Source organism: Taudactylus pleione, unplaced genomic scaffold (genome assembly GCF_031769625.1).
Source record: "Taudactylus pleione unplaced genomic scaffold, aTauple2 ptg000191l, whole genome shotgun sequence".
Lineage (NCBI taxonomy): Eukaryota > Metazoa > Chordata > Amphibia > Anura > Myobatrachidae > Taudactylus > Taudactylus pleione.
In genome coordinates, this window is record NW_028284593.1 from 3851326 (window position 1) to 3873808 (window position 22483).

Consider the following 22483-nt stretch of genomic DNA (forward strand, 5'->3'; position numbering starts at 1 on the left):
TTCCCGATGATTTGTGCAGCACTGCTACACCACACACCCTGCATCCATTATAAATATCCCACCGTTGGGAGATGTGTACCAGAGGTTCTGCACTGTGTCTGCACATTTTAACATTAAGATATTTTTCCTACCTCTTCATGCTCAGGAAGTGCACACAAAACCCCCCCACAAATTTCCTGTGAAAAATCAATGCGAGTTTGGAAATTGCAAATGGAATGCGCAGTGCGAGGTCTAATTGAATTCACCCCTATGTCTGCACCTTGCTCTAAGTGTGTGCATTTGGTATTTTACATGGAATAGAATTTTACATGGACCCCAAAAACACGGCTACTGGTGGGACTAAAACACAACACAACAAGCTGTGTGACAGCATAACATGCACTCACAGGTCGCACACTTCTATCCTATAAATACATATGGCGGTTATTCTGCGACACTAAACCCTAATAACACTACTGCCACTATGGGAAAACAGTACCTGACAGGGCCAATATCTCGTTAATTAAGACATAATGAACACAATGAGAAACAGAAAGGTGAGCAGCCCCGCAAGCTTATTCTGTTACCTGCTTGGTGTCTGAGCTGCTGCATGAGTACTTCACATGGGGGCAGCCATGTTACTGACGTCACACCGCAGGACCGGAAGCTGCTCCCTTACACCTATTGTAGTTTTTTTTTTTTTTTTTTTAAACCGACTTCAAGGTACCAGCAACAGCAGCGCCACCCGGGACCGAGCGATATGTAATACAGCCACACACGCTTACTGATACGCCGCAATTAATCACCCCGCTTCTTCTCACACAGCGGATGTGACGTCACTGTACGGATCTAGCGTTTTCGGGGCGGGGGCGGTGACGCTGCGTACAGCACAGGATACGTCTGTACGTGCGGCCGGTGGGAGGGAGGAAAAACAGCGCGAAACCACGGACGAGGCTCCACATCCAGGGATCCCCCAGCACAGCCGCGCAATCTGCCCCCATCCTCCGTCTGATGGCCGACACCAAGGTAGGAACAGGCCGCCGCCTCTCTCCCCGTCCACCGCGCCTGGCCCGGGGGCATCGGCTGCACCAGTGTGTTCGTCGGGCCGGTCTAGGGGTGATGGGGCGGGGGCCTAGGACGGAGCCGCCTCTCGTGGTGCTACAGGGTGATGTGTGGCTGGCGGCGCAGGGAGCGCTGCTGGCCGGGGGCTGCCAACTGCTCTGCCCGACTGAGGGGCTAATAGCCGGGGCGGGGGACTCCTCCACCTGCGTCTTCAGCCTGGGTGTAAATATAAAATGTGTGTATAGTGGGCGTATGGGCGCATCCCAAAGTGTGTCGGTGTGTGGTGATTCTTCTGCCTGATCTGGCACAGCCCCTATGGCTGCTAATTTGACCTCCTTAGATCACCCCATACGCTCTCAGGCTCATCCATCCTCTATTCGTGCAGTTGGATGTACAGGACAATTCTTTACGGAAAGTACACTACTTTCTATTGTCTGTATTAAGCAATTTGCTGAAATTGATCTTAAGTTCTGTTTATACTGTATATAATTGTGATTTGTTTGCATCTAATTCATTGTAGTAACAACATCAGTGCCAGTGTAGTAGCCAATACATTTATATAGAATTTTCCTGCACTTTTCCAGGTAAATTGCCACAGTATTTAAGGGTAATAATGTCACAACCAAGACATCTGTGGTCCCTATTACTTTATAACATGTTTCTTGGTGGGAAAGGCATTTCTTTGTCTGTTGAAGACTAGAGACTTGTGACGTTCAAAGCAAGGGTTGAGTAAAGTGGGCTCTCTGAGTTTCTATTTGGAAACTGAGAATATGCAGTCATTCTTCTGGTGCATACTCATGGGAGGATCGTCAGTGTTAACGATATCGCTGAACGATCTCCCTGCACCTTCCCGGTGTGCTGGATGATCGAAGCACACCATCACCAATGGGCCAGTGACCTGCGATCAACTATTGCAGGTCCCTATGTAACCTGGTCGATATTGACCAGGTTGGCCTGCATGTACGGCCAATGGACTATATCGTTATCGTCCATACGTCCCCACGCATCACTGGTTTGTGGGTTGGAGGGCACCCAAAAATGCACAATATCATCATTCATATCGTGCATTTTTATTGTACCGTGTGTATGCACAACTAGTCTAAAGCAATATACGTTTTCTCTGCTGCCATTAGATATGCTAGATTATTATCCTTTATATGGCGCCACAAGTGTTCTGCAGCGCCTTAAAAATGATATAAACAAGAAAGCAGTGACTTACAGGACAAGGACTTGTTTTATATACATTGCTGCGTTAGCAATCATAACACTCAGAATAAGCAATGGGGCATAAGCAACAAAGTGTTATGCTGGGTACACACTGGCCGATCAATTGATCGGCAAATATATCGTGCCCCCGTCGGCCAGTGTGTACAGACGATGTGTCTGAACGACGTCATTCACAGATATCACATTGGCTGTGTTGCACAGCTGATGAACAGACATATCTTGTTCATCGGCAAGTGTGTACGGGCGATCAGTCTATCGCCTGAACACTGGTGCCGCGAGGGGGGGGGGGAGCTGCGAGCGGGTACTAATTACCCATCCCTCTTGGGTTCACCGCAACTCGGCACACGCTGCTGTGTGCTGGGCTGCACTGGGAGACTGTCCGAGGCTGCTAAAGCAGCAGCCGCAGAGTCTCCTATGCCAAAGGAGGGGAGTGATCACTCTGATCACACTCCCTCATTGTCTATGTGCTGGGCTGAGGGGCACACAGCACCCCCTCCCCAGTGCGCAGCGCCGCAAATGTTTTCTTTTTTTGAAGGGAGCGTGGCTACGAGTGCCACAATTACGCCATGCCCCCAGGACGGCCCGACTTGATGCAGCATGCAGATGATGGTCGTTCAGTGTGTATGAAGGACCGTCATCTGCAGATATATCTGCAGATCACTCGATCTGCAGATATCGCTATAGTGTACCAACCTTTAGGTTCCCTACCAAACAATACTATCTTGATTAGTTCCACGTGAATAAGTAGTTAAAATCCTATTAAAGCATAGCTGCTTTTGCCTTTTAATCATGGTTCTGTTGACCGAGCACTGGTTCATCACAATTCCAATTACACTTGTTTTCCTTTTAGGCATAACAAGTGAATGGCTTATATAGTAGAAAAACATCAATGTTTGCAAGCCCTATAGGTTGAGGAGGACTGAAATGTTATATTTATATTCATTCTATCCTGTAACAGACTGAATTAAGTTGTACCAGCACCCAAAGAAGCACCTTGTGATAGATTTCAATGAATCCCTCTTTTCATATACTTTAATTATAACTTTGAAATCGGAAAATTCTGGCAGAATGCACGTCCAATTATTGTTCTAATGTGAGAAAGGTGTATGTTTTGCCTGGCAGTGTCTACATACTAAGTTGTATCTGTGTTGAATTTCAGGAAACAAAGGAGGAGCATGAGACCTCTGTTGAAAACACAGAAGATCCCAATCATGATCCTCACTTTGAACCCATTGTTTCACTGCCTGAGCAGGAGATTAAAACACTCGAGGAGGATGAGGAAGAGCTGTTTAAGATGTGAGTCTAGATGTGGCTTGATCTCGTATTAAGATTAATTTTGTAATCTTCACAAACGTGTTGTAGGTGGACGTTTTCACACTATATGGTCCTGATCAGAGTTGAGCGCAAAATCAAGGAGCAATTTGCACCATGGCAAAATATTGTTCCCACCAGACCGAGGTCAGTGCGCTAAGGTGTGGACAGGGACTCTCTGCGTGTGCACTCCCGAAAATGGGACATGGCCGACTGGGGAGGGGTTGTGTCCCTGTGACGTTCCCCCAATTTATCACACTTTGGGGCTGTGCCCAGCACTTGAGGTAGGAGCCTGGCTTTTGCCGAAGATCTCTGCTCACTGTGAATAGATGAAATGCGCATGGCATCTATTCGCTCAGCGGTGTTCGGTAACCACAACTTTTCCCACCCGTGGGACACTGCGGCCTGTGGGTGTGGAAGGCACAGGGCAAGCTGCTTTAGCGAGGCGCCACTATAAGGGCAGGGTTCATTTTGCCACTTTAAAATCGGCCAGTGCGCGATGTCCTGCTAATACAGCCTAGTTGGAACACTAGCAAAACCATGGTGAGGGAAATTTAAAATGCGCAGAAAGATTTATAGCTGAGAAAGGCATGTCCTAGCTTAATTCAAAATTTCATTGTAAAAACAAAGCTGTCCAGTATTTGCTCACTACATGCAAATGCAGACAGTATTTTCCCTGCATGCAGAAAAGTTAATGCATTTGTATTCCTTGCATTGTAGTATTCCATGAGCAACTTGCTCCTTTCTTTTGCTGTTATGAGACTATTAGATAGTGTCAAAGTTAACAAGATGTTAGTTGATATATTAACAAGATCTCTGTTGCAGAAATGCTAAGATTTGACATTAGTTACATCTTACTGAAAGATTACCAAATTAACCTCCTCTTCCGTGCTGTTTAGTTTTGTCCAGTCTATAGATTTTTTGAGCCACGCAAGTCTTCCATATTTTGTCCAGCAGTGGGGGGTGGGGGGGGATATATCTATTTAACCTGGCAAGAAACTGTACCCAAAACCAAACTGTCCAAGGTCTTTCCTGTCTGCACGTAGTAAAATTGTGGGCATTGAAAACATGATTGTAAGATTAGAAGACCAAAATTTTAAACCATAATAGTAAGTGCAAAATCAGGAGAGTTTTGCATTTATTATTGCAGTTTTAAATTTAGGAGTCAAATCTTCCGAGAATCATCCGCTTAGTAAATCTAGCCCCTAAGTCTTTCTGTTATTTCTCAGAAGTCATATGAAGATGTGAGGTCATATGACGTATCTAGCATAACTCACTAGCAGGATAGACATTTAACTGTTTTATTTTACATATAACTTCTAAAAAGCCCCTCAATGTTAAAATTGGATCCTCCCACTAAATTTAATTTTAGACTTTTCTTTTCCCTTAAACCCTGTTTTAAGGTCTTTATGCCAGGGTGCCCTTTCTACTCAGTTGCAGTGAATCTAAACTTCTCTCCTAACACTTGATTGTATTCCTATTCTAAATAAACACTATCTTGAACATATCTGTGGTAATCCTGACAACCGCTTTATCAACAGAGGGTAAAACAAACCACACTTTTGCTGTTCATTTTTGACATTTGTATAAATGTGATGAGAACATGTTTTGATAAGTATTGCAAGCTTGTGGGAAGAGTCCTCTTGTTAATACCGAGTCTCGCTTTGTTACGCTTTTGTTCCCAATTGTAAAGCACAATAGAATATGATGAAGCTTTTGTAAATAAATGCTGAGTATTCCTTCATATTCTGTGAAAATGCATTGCAATTCACTAAAATGCCAGAAGGGGGTGTAATAGCCAGTGCTTTTGAAGTACACCACATGTTCATGGAGGTAAATATGGCGGATCCTATAGATGAAATATTTGCTAATTTTCTCCTTGAACACCAGGGAATTAATGGCAGTACAGGCTGAGTCTCCCATATCCAAATATTCCGAAATACGGAATATTCCGAAATACGGAATATTTTTAGCATGACTGAGATAGTGAAACCTTTGCTTTTTGATGGTTTAATGCACACAAACTTTGTTTAAGACACAAAATTATTAAAAATAAAGTATAAAATTACCTATAGGCTGTGTGTATAAGCTGTATATGACACAAATATGAATTTCATGTATGTATACAAACTTGGTTTGAGCCACAAAATTATTGAAAATATTGAATAAACTTACCTTCAGGCTGTGTGTATAAGGTGTATATGAATCATAAATGCATCCTGTGTTTAGATTTGAGTCCTATTCCTAAGACATTTCAATATGGTATGCAATTATTCCAAAATACGGAATATTCCGATATCCAAAATGCCCCTGGTCCCAAGCATTTTGGATATGGGAGACTCAACCTGTACTACATTCCTACCATGGTAAAATTTGCATTACATTATCTGAAATATAAAGCTTCCTCTCTTATACATGATGCTTATGCACTTTGATAATATCTTGCAATGGGATAAGTATTACTTGTAACCCATTGCACATTTTGCAGGAGAGCAAAGTTGTTTCGGTTTGCTTCTGAAAATGACCCACCAGAGTGGAAAGAAAGAGGCACTGGTGATGTTAAACTGCTCAGACACAAGGAGAAAGGAACAATACGCCTTTTGATGAGGAGAGACAAGACCCTTAAAATCTGCGCTAATCATTATGGTAAGCAGTAGTTCTCAGATGCGCTACTAACCACGATTTGGAAAAGTGTTCATGCCCAAAGTTCAATTGTAACTATTGTACACTTAAGTAACCTTCCTAGGCTCTCGAGAGGGTTTTTCTTTCATCCGCACAATTAATAAACAATTTTCACTAACAAACTTTTTTTTTTTTACCTTTTGAGAGCGATATCTATCTTATCAGTTTTTTTGTTTTTTTTTGTTTGTTTTTTTCTTAATGGAGCCATTTAATTAATGCACAATTGCACACGCCTACCCTAAAATAGCGCCACCAACTTTGCTACTTAGTGCTGGAGTACAAATTCTAAGTACCTAGTACACTATAAGTGAACTAAGATGAAAAATTTAGGTAAAAATGGAACATACTGTTTGAACTTAGATGCAAAAATTAGGGAAATATAGAAAAGTTAAGGTAAAAAGTATGCAGTCCAGATATCACGCCAGCTGTCTTGCATCATATGGCCCAAAAGGAATAGATATATGGTGCATTGAATCACTAGATATGGTATTTTGTTATTAAAACCTTCTGTACATAGTCTGAACCTAAATAGACAAAAAACCACAACAAATATAACAACCAACTGGTAATCCAGAAAAAAATACATTTATTTGAATCTGTGATGATGATCTTTATAAAATAGTATAAAAAAAACTAAATATTCTGGACGTGCACCAGATATAAAATTAAGAACCGCACAATAAATTTTTGTAAAGAATGTAAAAACAAAAGACTATTCCAAAGAAGGACATTCTAGGTCAGTTATGGTGTAAAATGATACGTTAGTTACAGGTAAAACCACGTAATGTTGTCTGGTCTAAACTTGCATATTTGTGAAATTGGGTATCTAAGGTTTAGATTTGCTGTAGGTTTTGCAGATAACATGTGATCTTTTTTTTTACTAAATATATATTTTGTTAAGGGGGTTCACTTGTATGTCATAACCGACCTAGAGTGCCCTTCTTCGGAATATTCATTTGTATTTGGATTCTTTATACAATTTGTTTCATATTTGAACCTATAGACTATTAGTACTGCACGTTAGTGAACAGCCTTTTTTAGCAAAATGTATGCTTTAATACACTGCTAGAGTGGTAGTCAGCAGAAAGTAAAGGGGCACATCCACTAGGCAATATTAATGAGCGATTGCATGATTACGACATCGTAATCGTGCAATCGCTTATTGATCATGCACTACAATGTCGGAAACCACCAGCGATGTGCGCTACCGCTGGCTGTTTGACATCAATCATCGCTTGAACATGCAAGTCAAACTGCCGATAATGACAGATTGGCCATGTTCGGGGATGATGGAGGGTGCCTACACTGAATGACACTTAATCGTTCATTGTAGGCACTGCAGGGGATGGGGAATGATGGTACGATTACGATGTTGTAATCCTACTGTCTTTCCCTAGTTGGCATGTGGCTGTGGGGCTAAAGTTTCATAGCTTATAAAACTTGTTTTAAGTACTCAAGTAATTTAATTAACTTATCTCACCCAGTAATCAAACAGCAAATAAACTGCTAATTGATTTGGCAGACATCCAAAGACTGCATGTTGGATTCAGGTCATAATATAGTACAATGTGAAAATGAAGCTTATTCTGTCTTCCAGTTACACCTTCCATGGAGCTGAAACCCAATGCTGGAAGTGACCGGGCATGGGTCTGGAATACATATGCAGATTATGCAGATGAAGCTCCGAAACCTGAGCTGCTGGCTATTCGGTTTTTAAATGCGGAAAGTGAGTACACCAAATGAAACCCAGTCAGTTTACTTGTGAATGTGATGTAATTTGTAAGACACAATTTTAAGTTTACTTGAAATTAAAATGAACAGACAGAAATCATTTTTGGTTTTATAACCAGATGCTTTATCTCAATAGACTTAAGCAGGCCACCCACTATATAGTTTTCTCTCCAATGTGGCTGGTTGGAATGAAAACCTGGTAATGTATGGGAGCAAATGACAATTGCCCATTATGCTCACAAACACTGGAAAACTGACAAAAATGGTTGTGCAAACAAATTGGTTAAAACACACAAATTTTAACCAATTTGAAAAAAAAAAAATTGTCCCCTTTTTCAGTGTTTAAAATCATATGATCGACTGTCAATTGCTCCCATACATTACCAGGTTTTCATTCCAACCAGCCAGATTGGACAGATATCTGACAAAGTTGTATAGTGGATGGCCAACTTAACAGTGGTTCTACAGTACAAGCATTATTGTGCGCTTGTGTCTTTAGCTTAGTGTCAGTTGGTGCTGAGTAAATTGACCTTTCCATCGGTGTTCAATTCTTTTAGGAAATAGTAACTCATTTATGATTAGTGCATTAGTAACTCAGTTAAAACTGCACTACCAGCTTGAGAAAATTGGGGGGCTGTTTCCTTGCGTCTCTGCTGGTTCTGTTCTAATGAACAGTCTACTTCTAGCAGCCATTACATGTTGGTGGAGGGTGAGTGTAAGCAGGAGGACTAATAAAAGAAAAAAGCAATAGTCTCTTGCTTAAAAGCCATACAGACCTTGTTTGCTGTAGCTAGGGTGATGGGACATATTGTGTACAAATAGCCAATAGTGTAACTTTAATGGGATACTAAACTTGTGCTTAATTTGGCCCAGCAGAGGGGAATGAATGTCAGATATGGTGTTTATATCCCCTCATTACGTTGTGCGCACACTGGCATTTTTGCTATCTCTTTGCCAGCTGTCGTCTTTTGACCATTCACAATCCTGGACTTACCCTGCACCTAGTAACGCCACACATTTCTTGCCAGTAATCTTAAACTGTTTAAGTTAATAGTATATATAACTTACAATATTTTAAGGTTAACTACTTAATAAAAGAAAATGCTTTAGTCTGCCATCTTGCTCTTTCATTGTTTTTAGAGACTTCATAAAATTACATTGTATTTTAAATACAATGCAAGTAGAACAATGGACACAAGCAACAGTAGCAGAACAGAATCTACAACAGCTAAAAGATGGCAGACACATTGTTATTCCTCTTGGTTAATGTGGTATACAGACATGGCCAAAAGTTTTGAGAATGACACAAGTATTTGTTTTCACAAAGTTTGCTGCTTCAGTTTCTATGATGACAATTTGCATATACTCCAGATTGTCATGAAGAGTGATCAGATGAATTGCAATTAATTGTAAGGTCCCTCGTTGCCATGACAATGAACTTAATCCCAAAAACATTTCCACGGCATTTGATCCCTGCCACAAAAGGACCAGCTGACGACATGTCAGTGACTCTCGTTGACAAGGCTGGAGATCACTCTGTCATGCTGATTGAGTTAGAATAACAGACTGGCAGCTTTAAAAGGAGGGTGGAGCTTGAAATCATTGTTCTTTTTCTGTTAACCATGGTTACCTGCAAGGAAACGTGCTGTCATCATTGCTTTGCTCAAAAAGGGCTTCACGGGCAAGGATATTGCTGCTAGTAAGATTGCACCTAATAAACCATTTATCAGTTCATCAAGAACTTCAAGGAGAGAGGTTCAATAGTTGTGAAGAAGGCTTCAGGGCGCCCAACAATGTCCAGCAAGCTCCAGGACAGTCTCCTAAAGTTGATTCAGTTGCAGGATCGGGGCACCACCAGTGCAGAGCTTGCTTAGGTATGGCAGCAGGCAGGTGTGAGTGCATCTTCACGCACAGTGAGGCGAAGACTTTTGGAGGATGGCCTGGCGTCAAGAAGCGCAGCAAAGAAGCCACTTCTCTCCAGGAAAAACAGGGACAGACATATATTCTGTAAAAGGTACAGGGATTGGACTGCTGAGGACTGGGGTAAAGTTATTTTCTCTGAATCCCCTCAGCGGCAAACTTTTTGTGACAATCAATACTTTTGTCATTCTCAAAACTTTTGGCAATGTCTGTACACTCTGGCATGCCAAAGAAGTTATGAATAGTTTGTCTTGTTAACTGAATGTCAATTTAAAGTCCTGTTTATGTATCTCACATTGAACTACTTGTAAGATTTACATAATTCACTGTTCTGTGTTGCCTAACTAATTGTATTGGCTCTAATGTAAATGTTGGGGTTTGTTGCAAGGGTTTTTTATGGTGTAAACTGCTGGTTTTCCTCTCAAAATTAGATGCCCAGAAGTTCAAAGCAAAGTTTGAAGAATGTAGAAGTGACGTAAAAGAGAAGGATACAAAAGGTAATCAGTCATGAATGAGCTCTCTTGCCTGACTCTTTGCAGACTCACTCTGTGCTCAACTGCAGCCTCCAGTTATGGCACTTTTTCTGTCTGCTAAATAAAGACCAAGATCATTTCAACACATTTTCTATTTCAGGGAAAATCTGTTTGTTTTGATAATGGGATATGAAAAGTTTTTCCGTAATGTTTATCAATGGCTAGTTGCATCGTAATTTGTGCATTTTGCTGTGTATCCATTGTTAGCAAATCTAAGCATTCCTATGCTCAATTTCCGCTGAGCACCACATGTTGCTTATGGTGTGTTTCTCCTGCCGTCTGGTTTTATATACTGCTGTGTAGTCTGTGGGATATAGATGTAAGGGTTTATAGTACACCATGTCAGATTTAGATTGTTAGCTGTAGGGTACAGTTCTTTGTTGTCAAATGCCTTAAATGTATGGGGGAAGGTGTACTAAGCCTTGAAAAGTGATCAAGTGGGCAGAGAGAGTACAAACCTGCACTTAACTGACATTTTTTCAAACACAGCCTGTAAAGTGACAGGAGCTGATTGGTTGGTACTTTATCACTCTCCACTTTCACTTTTCAAGGCTTAGGTACAGCTCCCCGATGGTCTGTTAACTTCCGTGCAAACGTCTTAGTATTCTACATGCTTGCCATAGACCTGAATGGGGGAGATGTGTCAAGCATCCTAAAGAGTGGGGTAAATGTCCATAGCAACCATCTTCTTTCTAGCGTTAATCAACTAACTTATTTAAAATGATGGGTAGAAACTGGTTGCTATGGGCAACTTAACTCTTTAGAAGGCTTGATACTTCTACCTCATGGCTCCCCGATACCAGTTCTCAAGTGCCCCCTAGAGGTCAGATTAGAGGGGAGTTCCAGTATGTGTCGAGGTTCAGTCAGTACCTTGCTCACTAATACAGGGTGGGCAATATATAGCAGGAAACCCTTGCTTTTGTTCACACACCAAAGCAGTATGCTCAAGAAATAAGCTATTCCCACAGAGCAAATTCCTCCAATACATGGCAAAGAGAATCAGAGTTAGGAAAAAAACAAAAACTCTTCCCTAGGTTACCATTAGTTGTTTGGTTTGGGAAAGTAAATACCCAGCCAGGGTTGCTAGTACTAACTAGGGGTAGCTCTGCGCTGCTGCTTGTGCAGTATATTCTGTATGTAATGGTCACATGACTATCACATTTTCTTTGCAGAAGACTCGACCAAAAATGACTGTGCCGACAAAGTGGCAGAAAAACTAGAAGAACTGTCTGTAAAGGAGGAGAGCAAGGTTCGAAACAAAGAGGTGGACATCAAGCAAGAAAAAACAGGAGACCAGCAATAAATCATTTAGAGTCTTGTACTTTTATTTTTTACAAGGGACTTTATAACTAAGGAAAAAGTACTGAGTTTAAATATTCAGGTTGTTTTTTCTAAGCTTTTGCCCTTCAGAAGAATTCTTCAGAAACAAATCCATTCCCCAGTCATGAAAATGTACTGTGTTCACTTTCTTTTTCCATAGTGGAAACACTTATTTATAGTCATCCAAAGTAACAAATAAAACCAGTTTGAAAATGTGTACTAAAGTTGGGACTGGAATCTATAATGGTTAAGTATACAAGTATTATATCTTGGCTAGGGACATTTTATGGGTGTGGCCCTTTACAAGTGGCGATATAATACACTTCATCATATTTCTTCAGAGGTGTTTCAGTTGGAAGGATTGAATGGGTTACTTTTTTGTTTTGACCCTGCTAGGATGACACTGTTTCATTGAATAAATTTGAGCTGAGAATGAATACATCTGGTGGCTTTTCATAAGTGGCATATCGTTAATGTGAACGCGTTAGATTATATTTCCGTATGTTCACAATACCTGTGAGTGTTTCTCTCTTGGTGCTAGATCGCCAAAGAATGGATTGTCTGGTGTCATTGGCTTTCTTTCCTTTGATGGAAAGAGATGCATATCTTTAAAATACTTTTCAGTGTCAGTAATGCCAATCTAAATCGCTCGGAATGTACTTTCAGAACTAAAGAACATTCTTGATGTATAAAGCTGTGCCTGAAAGACTTGCATTTTAATTTCAACAATGTCTTAATGCTTGTTTTATGGCAAAGAGAATTGCCTGTAAAGTTTTTCTTTTTCAGTAGTGGCTCGAACAAACAATTACCTGTAACACAATTGGCGATTGGCTCCAATGGCTATTTACAGCTGAATGCTTACCATTGTTCTTGAATTCTCCAGTCTGTCTTGCTGACTAAAGTTCATTGCATGGTTCCTGCACTTCTAACACATGAACAGTCACCCTGGATGAGGTATACAGAATCTAATTGAACACACTTCTGTCCAGGGCAATGTTTTGTTTAGTTCATAGGACAGCCTATGTTTGAGAGGCGAGTGCCAATCACAGCATATGTATTAACTGACAAGACGACTTGGATGTTACATTGTTGTGGTGGAATTTTTTTGTTTGTTTTTTTTTTTAGGTCGATAAAGTACTGCAGTAGTTTTTGAGCAAATTGATGCACATGCAATTCTGTTGTAAATAAAACTCCAGATAAGTTTGTTAATTCTTAACATCATAATTAGTTATATCAAGAGTTTCATGAACAAATAAAGATGCACCCACTGTTTCAAGATAGACTTTATTGCTTTACCTTGAGTTTGTCAACTTGGCCGTCTCACAAATAATGCAGTTGCTTTTTAGGACCAGTTCAATACACTCCCATTGCTATTTCATAGTGCAGATACAAATTTATTGATCTTACTAGTGTAGGTGTGAAAAACATTCAACATTGAGACAGTGTTCTGCCAATTCTGTCCTTGCAGTTGATACACATGGTTATCACGTAGGAGCCGATTCAGTTCAGCATAAGCCACTGAATATCGCTGTACAGATTCGCCTGTACGGTACCTTGAGCATCACAAGGTTTCCTGTGCACCTCCTTAGGGGTGTGAGATAAATGTCATGTTTCTGGCTGCAATGTGCCTTACCAGAACCATTTAGCTTAGTGTTTAAATTTTCCAATTTGAATAATGGCCATGTAATGGCTTAAAGGTTTCAACCCTTCGCAATGTGTTTGTTTCACTGATAGGGTAGATATCTATCTATTTATTCTGGCTGTCTAAACTAATTTGATTACAGTTTACCACCAAGTGCTCTTACAACCTTCCAAGTATTGGGATTTTCTTAAATTGCAGTGATAATTTTGTAGGCTAGGCCAGTGGTTCCCAAACTTTTCTTTTGAATCACGGCGGCCTACAGTATCAGCATTCTTCTCATGGCACCCCTAAGCTAAAAGTTTGTTATTGAGAAATTCAGAAAATAATGTAGTGAAGTAAATTGGTCTTTCCCATCATCCTTGGGTTCAGTTATGTGGTGGTGGACAGGTTTGCGCTTCTGTTTGTCCACATATTTACATTACATTGACCATAAATAATTTGATTTGGTGCTTGACCACCAACCTGAGGCACCCCAGGGTGCCACGTCGCACAGTTTGGGAACCACTGGGCTAGGCTATAAAGTGCTGAGCTACACGTTCTGTTCTTGGTTTCTAAAATGCAAGTATTATACCCAGTTGGTAAAGACTTATGATGCGTACACACAAGACTAATTTTCCTGTACAATATGACCGATATGTTTCAACAATAAATCGTTCATTTTTATGCAATGAACGATCGACCAACGATGCGCGTTCCCGCATGAACGGTATCTATGGTCGACTGTACATGCAGGCCAACTTGGACGATTTTGTCAAGATTTGCCTGTAAAGACATGACTTTACTGAAATATCTATCATAGATATCTGTTAAGGTGCATACGCACGTAAAGATTTTCTGTCCAACCATCCAACTATTCGATTGGTTGAAATGAATATCTGGTAAGGTATGGGAGTAACTGATGATCAGCAATTTGCTCCCAAACCCCGGAAAATGGACAAAAACTGTTGTATGAACAATTTGTTTAGATCAAACATTAACAAACTTGTCTGACCATTTTCATCTGTTTTCTGGCATTTAGGAGCAAATTGCTGATCATCATTTACTCCCAGAAGTTACCAGATTTTCATTCCAACCAATCAACTAGTTGGATGGTGGGCAGAAAATCTTTACGTGTGTGTATACCCAAAATCGTTTGCCCTGCACTACAGAAAGTTGGTGGGAAATCTATCGGCGATATCTTTGGTTGTGCAGGTTGTACCATGTGTATGCAGCATTAGAGAGATCATGTATCCTAAATGAGTGTGCAAATTAAAATCAGTCATAGTTCACCGATAAGACTGAATTTTCACGGAATGGGAGATTTGGAATTGCTGTGCTATTCCTGAGTTAACTGCTACTACCACTTGTAGATGAAAAAAGGCAAGGTTCTTGGGAATCTGGCAAAGTAACCAAAAAAATTAAATATTCCTTTAGTACAAAAGTATAACTTACTTAAAATATCCCATTATTTGTATGCAATGGTTTCCTTTGAACATTGTACAGTTTTTGTTTATTTTCACATTTGAATAGGCAGTCCTTCACTATAGTTCTGAATTATTGTGCTGTAAGTCTGTAGGTGTAACATTAGTACTCTAGGAATAGTCTGTGCCACCTTAAATAAGAAGTTCTGTCTTTTTGAGGGGTGGAATTTCCTGTGTTAAAAATCTGACAACAAATCAAAACCCAGGAACTGTTTTATCACTGGACATACTAATCTGGATGTATGTTCTCCATAGAATTGTAAAGGCTCAATACACTTAAACTCCTGCAGGATAGTCAGCTAAACAGCTTTTTTTACTCTCATCATGTTCTTCGTAATCAGATTGTGCAGTATTCAGTTCTGGCTAGTGGCTTCTTAGCTCTGCAAACAGTCAGATCTATATGTTTTGTTTATATGCATAAGATAAATAGCCTAAACTCTTGAACCACCATTTTACAATTCAGTTATTACTCCCAAAATGAAAACCTGATGCAGTGTGACTGAGAGAAGATAGCCTTCACATGGAAAGAGTGCAGTGGCCATTTCTGAGCTCCCATCGCTCCTTCTGACTTTTTCTCTGACGGGCATTGTTTGCCAAAACAACAAAGTACTTGAAGGGTCATACAGATTGCCAGGTCCATGGTAGTCTTGGGAGTGAGGTTTCACTTAGGGTATTCTAAATTCTACTATAATAGAGGGGTACAAAATGAAAGGCATGTGCTTCGATTGCATGGAGCTGTGCACAAACTGTAATTTTGCACAGTGAGATTATGGATATTAGAGGGTGCATTCCTTATGTGAGCAGTTGTATGGTCCTTTTCACTTGGCAAATGTGACTGCACCAGCTCTGATCTTGTCTTATATTTACTGGCTGTGTCAGTCCACGTCAGTTCAACCAGGTGTGTCCACCACCCATCTCAGATTTTTACGGAAGTTTTTTTTTAAGAGGATGTAAAACATCTGTCTGACCGTTAGTTTCCGAAATATTGATTTTTCAATTTATTAAAACATTTATGGCTTATTTATTCCAGTTTATTTGAAGTATCATGGGTGTTTAAGGACTCACCACAAAATTTGGACCACTAATGTAACTTCTCTCGAATACAGAAATCCAAACCAACCTACTTTATCTGCCTGATATTTTGAGGTACAGCAAAATTGCAAGATTTTGGAACAGAATTAAAAACTCTAGGTTAAATCAACATTAGATATCCCAATTGTATTTTAGATGCTTAACAAAGGCATACATTACTACCACAAACAAAATCAGCAAGGTACTCTTTTTCATAGTGGAGAAAAGAAATAATGATGTTAACATTCAATTACTGTTGTACCGCAGATGTAATTTTAACAAGAAAACATGCTGTTAAAAACCATACCAGAAAAGTGAACAAAACTGAGGCAATGGGATAACCCTCCTATACAGCCATGGCCAAAAGTTTTGAGAATTTACACAAGTATTGGATTTCACAAAGTCTGCTGCTTTAGTTTTTATGATGGCAATTTGCATATACTCCAGAATGTTATGAAGAGTGATCAGATAAATTGCAATTTATTGTAAAGTCCTTCTTTGCCATGACAATGAACTTAATCCCAAAAACATTTCCACTGCATTTCAACCCTACCACAAAAGGACCAGGGGAGTTTGCTTGACAAGGACAAGGCTGGAGATCACTCTGTCATGCTGATTGAGTTAGAATAACAGACTGGAAGCTTTAAAAGGAGGGTGGAGCTTGAAATCATTGGTCTTCCTCTGTTAACCATGGTTACTTGCAAGGAAACATGTGCAGCCATCATTGCTTTGCCCAAAGAGGGCTTCACAGGCTGCTAGTAAGATTGCACCTAAATCAACCATTTATCACATCATCAAGAACTTCAAAGAAGATACTTCTCTCCAGGAAAAACATCAGGGACAGACTGATTCTGCAAAAGGTACAGGGATTGGACTGCTGAGGACTGGGGTAAAGTTATTTTCTCTGATGAATCCCCTTTCAGATTATTTGGGGCATCTGGAAAAATGCTTGTCCGGTGAGCGCTACCATCAGTCCTGTGTCATGCCAACAGTAAAGCATCCTGAGATCATTCATATGTTGGGTTGCTTCTCAGCCAAGGGAGTGGGCTCACTCACAATTTTGCCAAGAACACAGCCATGAATAAAGAATGGTACCAAAACCTCCTCCAAGAGTAACTTCTAACTATCCAAGAAGTTTGGTGACAAACAATGCCTTTTCCAACATGATAGTTATCACTTTTGCCTTATGGCAAGGTGCTCCAAGTGGCTCGGGAAACAAAATATTGTTATTTTTCGTCCATAGCCAGGAAACTCCCCAGACCTTAATCTCATTGAGAACTTGTGGTCAATCCTCAAGAGGCGGGTGGACAAACCCACAAATTCTGACAAACTCCAGGCATTGATTAGGTAAGAATGGGTGGCCATCAGTCAGTATGTGGCCCAGAAGTTGATTGACTGCATGCCAGGGCGAATTGCAGAGGTCTTGAAAAAGAAGGGTCTGGGCTTCCCTGCAGCTCCCGAGGAATATACTGCTGTCCGGCTGCTGGTGACACTCTAGGGGGCCATAAATGATGCACCACTGCCTATAATAACCCCCTCAGACTATTCTGCGTGTCCGGTGCCGTGGTCGCGGAATCGGGGAGTCGCTGGACGCTCCCGCGGATTGCGGCCTGGTCCTTCCACAGAAGCCGGGGCCTCGATTTATGGCCTGAAGTCCGGAGGTGTGGCCGCGGCTAGATTTCGGCGCTTGATCGCCTGTATACGGGAGCGTGGTCCCCCCTGCCTTCTCTGCTGTCACTCTCCCTGACTGTCCTGCCGGAGGGAGAGAGGTTGTTGCCGCCTGCTGTCCGGCTGTCAGCGCCGTTGGGACTCACCGCCCGGAGGTGTGTGGTAAGAGCTGTATATATCCACACACTCTTATAATCTGCCTGACTGAGGATGTTAATCTGCCCTTTCTGACCCAGATTACTCTTCTTGCCATCATACTCCGCTCCACGGCCCACTAGCTGCCTGGACTGTGAAGTAATTAAGGAACATAACTTACCAGCCCTCAGCAGGGAGCCATTTTCTAATTAAGTTTCTGATGGTACAAGCCGGATGCAGCTGCAATTATAGATCCATCTATATATATAACTGCAATAATCTACAATCATCTATAACACTCATTATTTTTTTTTTTTTTATTTTTTTTTACTTACTATAATCTAGTGAGTGTTAACTGATTATAATCTATTGGAGAATCTCATTTTCATCTCCTACAAGGTGGAATTACAGCGCCATCTAATGCTGCTTTCATATATTGCCTTATAGATGGATATACCATTAGCCGACTTTCTTCTTTTTATCTAGTCATGACTCTCCAGATGTTTTTTCTTCTATAAATCATGCTGTGACCTGCGATTGCTCCAGAGAATTCATTGCACTGTTCGGCTAGCATTCGCCAATGTTCCCCTCCCTCATCTTTGGAAATCTCGGCACACTTGTTGATTGAATAATCCGTTTTTGTCATTCCAATATGTCACAAAAAAGTCGCAAAAACTCTGCCGCTCCTAAGCCTAGCATACTCAGAGCATGGGAAAAATCTGGTTCTCTGACTCGACAAACGCCGATTGCAGACATTGTTTCCGACGTTGAGGAAGATACCTCTGCGGATGCCGTTCTGACAACTAAAGACATTATAGCTATTGTTACTAAAACTATCCAGTCAGAAATGAGGTCGGTGCTCACAGAATTTAAAACTGAATTAGCAGATCTTGGTTCCCGCACAGATGTTCTGGAACAGAAGATGGACGAAGTCTGTCAGTACCAAAGCGTAGTGGAGCAAGAGCTTGCTGATCTGCACTCGGAATTTGATACGTATAAAGATCACCTGGAGGACTTGGAGAACCGGAACCGACGGAACAATATCCGAATCCGCAACATTCCTGAAGACATAACGGCAGATACTCTTCCTGGGTTCTTGGACTTTTTTTTCACTTGCTACCAGATATATCAAAAGATATGCTCCACTTGGATAGGGCGCATAGGGCATTGCGGCCGAAACCCCCTCTGAATCAACCCCCGAGGGATGTTATCTTAAGATTTCATTATTATAAAACAAAAGACCGGTTCATGCATTCTGTCCGTGGCTTATCTACAATCTCCTATTCAGAGTATCAACTTCAAGTGTTCCAAGACCTAGCTCCGTCTACTCTTAAGAAACGCCGGGACCTTATCAATATAACCAAAACATTGCGAAATCATTCTATTCGATATAAATGGGGTTTTCCTTTTCAACTCCAAATCACAAGGAATGGAGGCACATATATTGTTAAAACCCCTACACAAGGCTACGAGCTTCTAAAAACTTTCGGTCTTATCGATGATCTTCCTGAATCCATCCGTAAACAAATTGCCTCACCACAGCAAAGCCCTTCAGTACCATCCCCCAAATGGTCTCAGGCCTAACTGATGTTGTTTATTTCAAATTGGCATCGTGTCAATATCCTATTTTTGTGTTTTCTAAATGCTTTCTTCTTAGGAGAAGTCACTGTTAGTTAAATTGGTATCATCCCGGGTTATTCATTCTTCTGAAAGTATAATGTCTGTATGTTTATTGTTAATAAGATGTCATAGTTCATCTGTTATGTTAGCTAAATTTTAGGATGGTTCGGGTTCTCAAGTAGAACCATCCTTTCCTAAGTTGGAACGTTAATGAGTACCCTTCTATCGTATCTACAGTGATTCTACATTTATTATTATGTTTTTTATTGTTATTCTTCGCTCACGATGTCTACAGTATTCTCCTTATGTCTGTTACCTCTAACACTTTCTCTGGACAAACGGTCACAGCTTCTATACTGTCCTAGTACACATGTACTATACATCTTTAGTTCTTCTACTTTTTATTTTCTTTCTTTGTCATGCCCCCCGCCAAAGGGAAGGTATTTGTAATGCCTTCTCTTTCAAATTTAGGCCTGTCCTTTGTGTTGGTCAAGGTCTTTTCTTTTCTACTACCTTGGTAGTTCCTGATCTCTTTCCTTTCTCCCCTAATCTGTCCTCTTTTTTTTCCCTGGATCTCTAACCAGTCAATATGTCCAATTCATATACTACGGAATTATCTAGATACATATCCACCATGAAGTTAAAGGTTCTTACGTTAAATGTCAACGGGTTAAATTCCCCCACTAAAAGGGCCATGGCCATCCAGTTTTTCCATCGTCGTAGACCAGATGTTGTTTTCTTGCAGGAGACGCATCTTAAAGCCCCTCATCCATCTCTAGCAAGCAAAATATACTCACAGGTTTACTATTCGAATATGTCAGCTAAGCGTAGAGGCACGACAATTATGCTACATAGGGACTTCCCTATCAATATAGACAAAGTGATATCTGATGATCAGGGCCGGTATATCATCATATCAGGGACGTATAGTAACTCACCGATTGTTTTAGCATCGGTATATGCCCCGGCAATGCAGCAGGCATCCCTATTTACTAGCCTTTTCAATCATATATCCCAACTCCCACAGGGCCTCATTATAATTGGGGGGGATCTTAACACCATCTCAAATCACATTCTAGACAGATCTCGTCCCGTCTCAATCTATTCCACTCAAGCTAAACTCACCAAACGACTGCATTCTCACATGTCACTTAACGATCTTTATGACGCATGGAGAACTCTTTATCCCTCAGCTAGAGGTTATACACATTATTCCCCGCCACATAATATTCATACACGAATCGATTATTTTTTAGTTGACCGGGCATCCACCCAAAGGCTCTTGGGGGCACAGACCTTACCTATCCCTTGGTCAGATCATTTAGCTATCGAGATGGAGCTTTTGGTTACAAGCCCGACGCCCTTGACCCGTTGTTGGCGCTTAAATGAGTCTTTATTAATGAAACAGGCTCATATAGCACAAATTATATCTGCTTTAAAAGATTTTTACGCCACTAATCTCACTCCGGATATCTCCCCCTCAATACTTTGGGAAGCCCATAAGTCCACACTGCGAGGTTTTTTCATCAGCCTATCTTCTGCTCAGAGAAAGGCGGAACTCACGCGTATAAATGAACTGGAATCTTTATTATCCTCCCTCACGCAGCTCCATCAACGTTTTCCCAAAAAACGCACGTATCTAAAAATTTTATCTGTAAAGGGTCAGCTATCTCAGATTCTCTCTAAAAAAGCGGCGAATGCCTTATTGTGGACACGCCAGAGATTTTATGAGAAATCTAACAAGGCAGACACATTATTGGCCCGCCAACTAAGAGCCAAACGTACTCGTAACAGGATTATCTCCTTAAGAGACTCGAACGGCTCACTAACTCATGACCCCAAGGCTATGGCTAATCTATTTCGGGAATACTATTCCTCTTTATATAACCTCCCACCTGTAGACATAAATACCCCCCACACTCTTAATGGAATACGCCAATATTTGGAATCTTGTCAATTACCTAAACTCTCTGAATCACATATTGCCTTACTTAATGCCCCTATCACTGATGAGGAGATTATAGCAGCTATAAAGCATCTACGTAGGTCAGCTGCCCCTGGTCCTGATGGATTTTCCGCGCTCTATTATAGAAAATTTACTATAACCCTACTTCCTATGCTTAAGCTACTATTTAATTCTTTGTTGGAGGGTAAATCGTTTGATGCGGCCACCACCAGGGCCAATATAGTTGTCATTCCTAAGCCTGATCGAGACCCCCTGGAGTTGAAAAATTATAGACCAATCTCACTTCTGAATGTAGACCTGAAGTTATTGGCTAAGATCCTAGCCATTCGGTTAGCCCCAATTTTACCCCACCTAGTTCATTCGGACCAGGTGGGCTTTATCTCCAATAGACAGGCCTCAGACAATACGAGACGTCTGATTGATCTAATACAAATTGCTCAGGGCAGATCAGACCCGACCCTGGTGGTGGCTCTCGATGCTGAGAAGGCCTTCGACCGTGTGGCTTGGCCCTTTATTCAGCAAACTTTGCTTAACATGGGGTTCTCGGGTGCGTTTTTTAATGGATTATTCTCATTATATCATAATCCATCAGCTTCCGTTTTAGTTAATGGCCTTTCTTCCGACCCTTTTTCCATCTATAACGGCACCCGTCAGGGTTGCCCCCTTTCCCCTCTTATATTTGCGTTGGTGATGGAACCCCTAGCCTCAAAGATTAGATCGAGTTTGAATATCTCTGGTATTCGAGTTGGCAATACTGACCACAAGATCGCTTTATACGCTGATGATGTGATTCTAACTTTAACTGACCCCCATTCATCCCTCCCAAATCTTTTTTTCGAGATAGATAAATATAGCACACTCTCTAATTTTAAAATTAATACAGATAAGACGGAGATCTTAGACTTACAGACCCCCCCTGCTGACCTTCGCATTCTTCAAGCTGCATTCCCTGTCCGCTGGCAAACGGATAAGATAAAATACTTAGGGGTTTATTTAACTAAGACGTATTCCTCCTTATACGCAGCCAATTTTCCTAGACTATTGGCCTCCATTAAGTCCGACCTTCATACATGGAATAGATCTATAATCTCTTGGATAGGACGTATGGCTTCAATTAAAATGAACATTCTTCCTCGGCTGCTATATATGTGGCAGA

At 41.0% G+C, this 22483-nt stretch overlaps 2 protein-coding genes and 1 non-coding gene across 4 annotated transcripts in view; 2 read left to right on the top strand and 1 right to left on the bottom strand.

Annotated features, from left to right (window-relative positions):
• TRMT2A (tRNA methyltransferase 2A) overlaps positions 1 to 811 on the bottom strand; it is a 53395-nt gene extending 52584 nt beyond the window's left edge. Inside the window, exon 1 of one of the 2 annotated variants that reach the window (XM_088476683.1) lies at positions 567 to 811. The gene's annotated coding sequence lies outside the window, so the exon portion shown is untranslated. The remainder of the gene's footprint in view (positions 1 to 566) is intronic. The other variant, XM_088476682.1, reaches the window with a different exon arrangement.
• On the top strand, positions 800 to 13041 carry RANBP1 (RAN binding protein 1). Its single transcript, XM_088476684.1, has 6 exons — positions 800 to 1005; positions 3428 to 3564; positions 6068 to 6225; positions 7859 to 7987; positions 10344 to 10409; positions 11618 to 13041. Exons 1-6 carry the CDS (start codon positions 991 to 993, stop codon positions 11746 to 11748), a joined length of 636 nt encoding a protein of 211 aa, XP_088332810.1. The 5' UTR covers positions 800 to 990; the 3' UTR covers positions 11749 to 13041.
• On the top strand, positions 10448 to 10535 carry LOC148519312 (small nucleolar RNA SNORA77). Its single transcript, XR_015878952.1, has one exon. It is a non-coding gene; the product is annotated as a small nucleolar RNA SNORA77 (small nucleolar RNA).
• Positions 13042 to 22483: the final 9442 nt, after the last annotated feature.

Excerpts from the sequence above, each read along its gene's own strand:
- RANBP1 (XM_088476684.1), top strand. Across the intron at positions 3,565-6,067 it reads GAGGAAGAGCTGTTTAAGAT|GAGAGCAAAGTTGTTTCGGT; the intron begins GTGAGTCTAGAT and ends CACATTTTGCAG. Across the intron at positions 10,410-11,617 it reads AAAAGAGAAGGATACAAAAG|AAGACTCGACCAAAAATGAC; the intron begins GTAATCAGTCAT and ends TTTTCTTTGCAG.